The sequence below is a fragment of the Brachycentrus maculatus genome, unplaced genomic scaffold (genome assembly GCF_059751285.1).
Source record: "Brachycentrus maculatus isolate JH-2025_06_01 unplaced genomic scaffold, ASM5975128v1 h1tg000293l, whole genome shotgun sequence".
In the NCBI taxonomy this organism is placed as follows: Eukaryota; Metazoa; Arthropoda; class Insecta; order Trichoptera; family Brachycentridae; genus Brachycentrus; species Brachycentrus maculatus.
The window spans coordinates 919,063-928,058 of NW_028281044.1; the positions used below are offsets into that span (position 1 = coordinate 919,063).

The following is an 8,996-nucleotide window of genomic DNA, read 5'->3' on the forward strand; positions in this document are numbered from 1 at the left end:
CGGGGAAACGGCGTGATGGTTAGTTAGAAGAAATATTATTAATAACGTCCAATCAGCAAAAAAATATGAATCATTGCAACTTATCTTATGAAATAGACTGGAAAGGTTATCATATATGCAGAGGTTATCTCAAACATACTCTGTTACGTTATAATTTCTGAACAAACAAATAGCTTCTGGAAATTGTCATTATGAACGATAACTCACGATATAAGCGAAAATCCTAGGCGCTATCGAATAATGCAAGAAATTGTAAAAGAAAAACACATCGCTCACTCCTTTCAAAAACGTATTACATCAAAAATCGTCAATTTTCAGTTGTGCATGTTTTCGGAATGCTCAGAAAATGCACTTTATCCCAGCAAAAGCGGCATATTTTTAACTTAATATTTACCCGCTACAGGGCAGAAAGTGTTGTTTTATGCATTTTGAAGAAAATATATTGTTTAATTATTTTTTTTAAAATACTAAATATTTTTCAAATTGAGAAAAAACATTCACGTTTTACCTAAAAAGACCTGTTGCACAGTAAAAAGTGTTCAATAAGTGGCTTGATATTTATTTTTAATACATTGTATTATATAATTTATATATGAAGCACTAATTTTGTGATTTTCCACTTTACAATTAAAATGTTAGTTTGTTTTAAAATGACTATAAATATTTTATTATAACTTAATTATAATGTCTACCGGTTTCGAAGCTAACCGCTTGATAAAGAAGCGGTTAGCTTCGAAACCGGCAGACATTATAATTAAGTTATAATAAAATATTTATAGGGATTTTGAAACAAAGTTACATTTTAATTAAACATTGTATTATATTTTTAAACTTCAAAACGATCTGGAGAAAAATCAAGTTTTTTATATATGACGTTGTTGAAAGGAGTGAGCGACTTGCTTTTATACCACTTGAGTTTATTTTATCACGACTAGTTTCGGAAGCTGTGCTTCCATCTTCAGGTCTAAACATAAACTAAAACTCACCAGGTATGCATGTGTAGTGCGCTTCGAGATATTTCAGTGTATTCGGACATGGGTCGCCGAACATGCTTGTGCTGGCCAGTATACTGCAATTTTGGTTCATACTGCATCTGTAGACAAGAAAAATAAAGAACATTTTGAGTGTGTCCAAATACTTGTTCACAAAATCTGGATTATCTCCAATTACAGGAGTTATTTTCATATTGTTTTTTGACATCTCATCAAAGATGAAGAAGAATATGGAAGTCTGGGCGTTTACGGGGCTGACGACCGTCATAGGCTGGTTTAAGTGATCACTTTACACACGTGTAACATTCACCAATTATACCCATTATTGACAACCACACTACTCAAATTCTTGGAAGTTCCATATATATATATATATATGAACCAATTTAGAAACCTTGTTCTTGAATCACTAGAACTTCACTAGAGACATCTATTGGTGAGATGTAAGATTCTTCTTCATCTTTGATGAGATGTCAAAAAATAATAAAAAAAATAAACACGAAATCAGTAAAATAGAATGTAAAAAATATCCATACGTCTATATCAGTGGTTCCCAAATAGTTTTTTCCTGAAACTTCAAGAAAGCCCACATTAAGAATGACCTCAAACTTGCGTAGGTTATAATGTATTAATACATATAACCTGTTATATTTATTATAATGAATTATAATCGGTTATATGTATTATAATGTAACTTGCGTAGGTTATATGTATTATTATATGTTATATGTATTATTTTTGTCCGCCTCCGTAGTGTAATGGTCAGCACGCTAGGCTACCGTTCTGGAGGTCCCGGGAACGATTCCCAAGGGGGGTAAAATAAATATAAGTGATTTTTTCACTGATACATATATTCAATATTACCCTGGCCTGGTACCTGAAGCGGGGGGCTGATCACCTTTCCTTCATGTGTAAACGATCAAGATAACACTGCGTTTATATAACGCAGTGCCCTATGCACCATTGGGGTGCGGTTAAGGGTTTTATTTTTTTAATTTTATTATATGTTATAGGTATTATTACGGGAATTAAGAATAAAAAAATTAAATCAGTTGTTTTTTTCAAAATATGAAAAATAACTCCTATAATTGGAGATAATCCAGATTTGTGACCAAGTATTTGGATACATTCAAAATTTTGGTACCGTTTTCATTGCCAAATTACCATTTTCATTGTCATATTGTAATGTTCATTGTCAAATTGTCATTTCATTGTCATATTGTAATGTTCATTGTCAAATTGTCATTTCATTGTCATATTGTAATGTTCATTGTCAAATTGTCATTTCATTGAAAATGTATATATATATTTTCATTATCTAATACATTAACAACACTTTGAGCGTGTCCAAATACTTGTTCACAAAATCTGGATTATCTCCAATTACAGTTAGTAGAGTTTTTTTCATATTATTTTGCACATTATAATTGACTTTGCTGTCATGTAGTTTATATTCGCCATTACGTATTTGATTACGGTGTTTGAAAATTAAATTAAATTCAATTCAATTTATTTATTTCAATTAATGTATACACATTAAAAACTATATATTTTTTTAAATCGTTTACATTAAAATCATGCGGAATGCATCGAAACACGTGTCAAAGTACGACTGTCCAAACTTAAAACACAGTAAAGGACATTTTTTGACAAACGTTTTTTTTTTTGCATTTTTGGACTAAGAAGATTCTACTTAGTCCAAAAATGCGAAAAAACGTTTGTCAAAAAAATGTCTCTTACTGTGTTTTGAGTTTGAATAGCCGAGTAGATTTAAGAAATGGTGGTATTTTCTATGTAAAACTTAAATTAAAAATGGATAGTTCTGGTTCCAACCCTTATGTATGGAAGCGAAGCATGGAGTTGGCAAAAGAAGGATGAAAGCAGACTGAATGCAGTCGAAATGCGATCCCTCAGACGAATGTGTGGCAAAACGATGTTTGATAGATGTTCGAATGATGAAATAAGGAAAGAATGTAAGGCTGAGATAAGCATTATCGATAAAATTAAGAAAGGTGTGTTGAGATGGTTTGGACATGTGGAGCTTATGAGTGAAGAAAGAACGGTTAAACAAATTTATGGAGCGAATGTAGTTGGAAAAAGAAGCAGAGGACGACCGAGGAAAACTTGGCACAATCAGGTATGTCAAATACTTGAAAGCGGCCGGGTCAGGAGTCGTAATAATCGTCAAGTATGTATGAGGAGATGCATGAATGTAGAAGAGGCAAAGAATGTTTGCAAAGACAGAGTGGTGTGGCGTTCGATTCTCTCTGCCTACCCCTGCGGGGAAGCGGCGTGATGGTTAGTTAGTTAGTTAGTTAGTTAGATTTTACCACAAAGTGACTGCAGAATCAATTAATAAAATTTACATTTTCATTCAAATAAATCAATATTTCACTCAGTTATTAGGTCCTAAGATGGACAGGTCACAGAGTGATTTCAATGGGCAAGTTCTCTCTCGGCAGCATCCATTACAGATGTGCGAAGGAGTCGGTAACTTATCTGCGATTGGTTACCGAAACCGGTTTTTGCCGTAGAACTTTCTATACGGCTCTGTGCGCAGTATACGCGCGGGCAAGTACCCCAATGACAAATGTACAGTTGGACGAGCCAAGCGAAAACCGCCCAGAAACCAATGCGAAAAATAATTTATTCTCAAAATTCAAAATACAAAAAAAATGTTGTCGAGATGGTTTGGACATGTAGAACGTATGAGTGAAGAAAGATCGGTTAAATAAATTTATGATGCGAATGAAGTTGGAAAAAGAAGCAGAGGAAGACCGAGGAAAACTTGGCACAGTCAGGTATGTCAAATACTTGAAAGCGGCCGGGTCAGGAGTGGTAATAATCGTCGGGTATGTGTGAGGAGATGCATGAATGTGGAAGAGGCGAAGAATGTTTGCAAAGACAGAGTGGTGTGGTGTTCTATTCTCTCTGCCTACCCCTGCGGATAAGCGGAGTGATGGTTGATTATTTTTTATTTTTATATGTGGGTCGGAAGCTTTTTGCTTATCCTTGCACAGTCGCGGCTGCAGATGACCCGTTACGCGACAAATATTCAAATGCCGACATCGGCAAGCGGGGGTTAAGTGCCCGCGGGCGGTCTAGGGTTAGATCGGGTCGGGAGATGAAAATGTTCATGTGCTAATCAGTCCCCAACATCAGGACACGTACGTCTGCATGGATTCACAGATCGCTAAAGGCATCGCGTTATAAAGACATTTTTAAGAGGGTGGTTGTACATTTTTATAGGTTTTCACTTCAAATTGGACCTTTTATAAACCAAATAGACGCCAAACTAATTGGACGTTTAACAAATCAAATTGGACACTTAATATCAAATTGGACACTTAATACCAAATTGGACGCCTTACAATACAAATTGCACGTTTTTAAAAATCAAATTGGACGTTTAATAAATCAAATTGGACCTTTAATACCAAATTGGGTGCCTAAAATACAAATTGTACGTTTTACAAATCAAATTGGACGTTTAAAAAATCAAATTGGACACTTAATACCAATTTGGATGCATAACAATACAAATTGTACGTTTTTACGAATCAAATTGGACGTTTAACTAATCAAATTGGACATTTGACAAATCAAATAGACGGTCACAAACCAAATTGGACGCTTTAAAAATTAAATTGGACGTTATACAAAACGAATTAGACGTTACATTGTATTTATAAAAAAGTTACAATTTTCAAAATTATATTTGTATTAGTACTACATAAGTATACCGTCAGTGTGAATATCTGCCCACATATTTTATTCTAAGACTGGCAAGTGCGTTAGAGCGCTTGTACACTACACGGAATTTTATTGTACTTTTAGTCGTCAAGTTGGCAAGCCTTCGCGGCGCGCTGTCGTAGTCTGTGCGCGCGATGTGTACTTAAGTTTTCAGGCAAAATTTTCAATACTACTTTGAATCATAAGTTTATAATTACATGTTTTTAAAAATTCTATACATTTTTTTTATAAAATACAATACAGCGTCCAATTTGACTTGTAAGTCGTCCACTTTAGTTTTAAAATTTGAAAAGAAAAACCTGTATGTCTGAATTCACAAAACCAATAAATAGTTAGACCTTGGAGCGAAGATGTATATCTTACTAGATATCTTTCTATACTTCCTGATTATATCTAGTTTCGACTTTTAGTGACTTTGTGGAGAGTGGCAGTAGAAAGTGACTCACATGGTGTGGAGGACGCGCAGCGACTTGGTGCTCATGCAGTTGACGCTCCAGTCGGTGTTGCCATGGTCGTTGCATATGGTGATGGAGAAGCGGCCATAGTTGGCCCTGATGAGGTGGATCACCTCCCCGTCGCGGCACTCTATCTTCAGGGTCTTGCCCTCGCAGGCGTACGCCGTCTCGTACCTGGTGGCGTCTGTGGGCGGAAAAAATAATATTAGTATGATCACTTAAACCAGCCTATGACGGTCGTCAGCCCCGTAAATGCCCAGACTTACATATTCTTCTTCATCTTTGATGAGATGTCAAAAAATAATATATAATATTAGTATGTTCCAAAGGAGATTAGTGTTACATTGGTTGTGTTCAATGGCGGATTAGTGTAACATTGATTGTGTTCAAAGGCGGATTAGTGTAACATTTATGCAGTTTAAGGGGGATTAGTGGTATATTGGTGAGGTGAAATAGGAATTAATGTAACATTAGCTACGTTTAAAGGTGGATTAGAGTAACATTGGTGAAGTGTAGAGGCGGTTAATTGTAATATTATTGTGGATAAAGAGGAATTAGTGTAATATTGGCGAGGTTTAATAGGGATTAGTGTATTATAAGTGTGGTTTTAGAGAGATTAGTGTAGCATTGGTGAGGCTAAATCGGGATTAGTATAACAATTGTGTGGTTTAAGAGGGATTAGTGTAACATTAGTGTAGTTTTAGAGTGATTTATGTAACATTAATGTGTTTAAAGACGATTAGTATAACATGATTGATGTTTAAGAGGGATTAGTGTAACATCAGTGTGGTTTAAGAGGGATAAGTGTAAAATGAGTGTGGTTTAAGACAGATTAGTGAAACATTAGTGCAGTTTAAGTGGGATTGATGTGACATTGGAGACGTTCACGGAGGATTAACAATCAAGGGATACAATTAACGATTAAGATAACACTGCGTCGATAAGATTCATATTTCGAATAAGAGTTACTAGTGGTTCTGAAGACCACTATAAAAATGTACGTGTTTAATTGAATCTCTTTCAGTTAATCATTTAATCTAAGATAAAATCAAAAACATTTTTTTTTCAAGTCGCCCTTTTTAGGTACACTCACGATGATGACATAATATGTAATTCACTTTAAAGTCGACCTTTTAAGGTTCACTCGTGACTACGACACGTACCGCCACCTGTCATTATTTGCTAATGTAAATTTAATGGAGACTTCCGTCAATTCTAAATTAATGCACACTTAGAAGAAACACCTGCTTAAACGCCGTTTTAATTCCGCTCGCCGCTAGATTAATCCACGAAACGTGAAATATTTATAAAGAAAAAAAAACAAATCTACGAAATGCGGTATGCACAGACGTTAATCTTAGTTTTATCCAGCTTCTCGTATTCACGGGGACCGCCTGTCATTAAGAGAGTAACATCGTGACAAACATCGTTCAAATTACTGCTACAAGAAGACGCCATGTTTTTTTGTCGGTTTTTCACAAATAAAAAGTGAAAAAAATGACAATTTAACCTTTCCCTTACGGTTCTGACTAAAAACTACCGCGTGCAACGGTGTTATGCATTTTGTACACCATATGAAAATGTGATTTAAAACCAGAAAATGTTAATATTTTAATTTATTTGGAAATTTAACAGAACAGATATTTGTACCATTCCAGTTACAAATTTTCACATTTGTATTTAAATATAAATACCTGGAAGAGATTCCTAAATTTTTATTTTTATAGACCAGAGTTGAAGTTGAAATGTAACAATTTTGTAATGTTAGCTCTGGTAAGTGTCTGTAAACGAGAAAAAAATATATCGCAAGTAGCCGCAATAGCTAGCGCAGCGGCACGACCGCCGGGGAGGACGTCGTAGCGTGTTTAGTAGCTCGCAAGCTACTAAACACGCTACGACGTGCGCGTGTACGCAAAGCAACGGCACGCACGCACACACTGAGAAACGTTTGTGTATTAGTAATTCTATCACCGATTTTTTTTTACAATTTATTAATTTCCATCGCTGCAATACTTTTATGTGATACGTAATTATACTACGGAGGAATACTAAAATTCTGAGCCCGTGTCTATTATATTTTATGTTGATATTCTGATTTTTAAATGTCGAGTTGTAGTAAATACAAATCACCGGGAGGGAAAGGTTAAAAACTAACATGTGCGTCATCGGTGGCCCTCGTAATTCATTTCACTCAGTCCGAGTTTCGTGTTTCGAGATGACATCGCGCTGTACACACGACACATTTATTAAAAGACGAAGATTTATGCATAGTTTTGGAAAACGCGAGCCTAAGAATTGGGTCAGTCTTCATTTTATATTGTAGAAAAACACTATTCGTACATGGATTATACTGCAATCATGGGGTCTACTTTCCCAGATGCAGCGGACGGTACCATTCATTATCGATATAGTCGATTCGGATAACAAATAACACGAATCGACTAAAGTATTACACAATTCGACTAACGAATTACGCGATTCGCCTAACGAATAACGCAATTCGTCTAACGAACTACGCAATTCACCTAACGAATTACGCGATTCGCCTAACGAATTACATTATTCGTCTAACGAATTACGTGATTCGACTAACGAATAACGCGATTTGTATGATTATACTGCGGGATCGCATTTCGACTGCATTCAGTCTACATTCACCCTTCTTACACCAAAACTCTATACGTTAGCGTCGGAACCAAGAATTTAAAATTGTCTTTTTTGCCTTCTCGTGGCCATACTTCGACCGAGAGCACTTCGGCCGGTTGTGGTAGCACATAAATGTAATGACATTAGGCAGATAAGAACACTACTCGAGTGCGTAATGTTCCGGTCGCTAATGTTCGCGCGAATCATCCCCTTTGTTAGGGATGGATTTGCCTTTGTACATTACACCTGCGTAATATTCCATTATCGTACTCGGTTACGCAATATCCACCGTGTTCGTTCGCGCGTAAATCAGAGGGACACAAAAAACTCGCCGAAAAGCATTTTTGACTTCTCTCTAGTCGTTTTCATCATATGCACTATAGGGCGATGCGCTGCGTCAATTTTGCGTTATTTTTAACGCAAGTTCGAGAATACGTCCTCGAAGAATCAAAAACAATAAACGGGTATAGTAAATAGGCATATAAAAAAATATAAGGTTAGAAGCGTGTTTAAAACAAACTAATGAGAGAATATAACTAATCACTGACACAAATATCATTCAAAATTTTGAGTGTGACCCCACATACAAATATGTATTAGAGTTTCTGCTTAGTAAAAAAAACTTCTTCGTCTCAGCAATAGGTGTCACTAGTGAAAATTCTAGTGATTCAAGTACAATGTTTCGAAATTGAATCATATACATATGATAAGGTACGTGTGTGTCGTACGGGAGGGAAGAGTTTAATTCAACATTTTTACTTTCTCTATAGGCCTGAGCGGCCCCCACCTCAGCAGTTAAAGGTTAATAAAGGGTTTCGTCTCATTAAAAGCTTCTTTTCATCACACCAAGAGATGTCTCTAGTTAAGTTCTAGTGATTCAAGAACAACGTTTCGAAATTGTTTCATTTATATAGAACTTCCAAGAATTTGAGTAGAGTGGTTGTCAATAATGGGTAGAATTGGTGAATGTTACACGTGTGTAAAGTGATCACTTAAACCAGACTATGACGGTCGTAGGCCCCGTCAATTTTCAGACTTCACTTGAGGTAAGTATTTTACGAAAATGGCGCTATGTAATTAAACATTTTTTAAATTATTAATATTATTTCATATTCTTATATGAGATGTCAAAAATAATATGAATTTCTTT

At 35.6% G+C, this 8,996-nt stretch overlaps 1 protein-coding gene across 1 annotated transcript in view; it reads right to left on the reverse strand.

Annotated features, from left to right (window-relative positions):
- Cirl (Calcium-independent receptor for alpha-latrotoxin) overlaps positions 1-5,379 on the reverse strand; it is a 46,457-nt gene extending 41,078 nt beyond the window's left edge. The window contains exons 1-2 of the mRNA XM_088267378.1: positions 5,192-5,379; positions 987-1,093 (exon numbers count right to left, since the gene is read on the reverse strand). Coding sequence (XP_088123504.1) covers positions 987-1,093; positions 5,192-5,226 — 142 coding nt within the window. The 5' untranslated portion in view covers positions 5,227-5,379. The remainder of the gene's footprint in view (positions 1-986; positions 1,094-5,191) is intronic.
- Between the last annotated feature and the right edge of the window lie 3,617 nt (positions 5,380-8,996).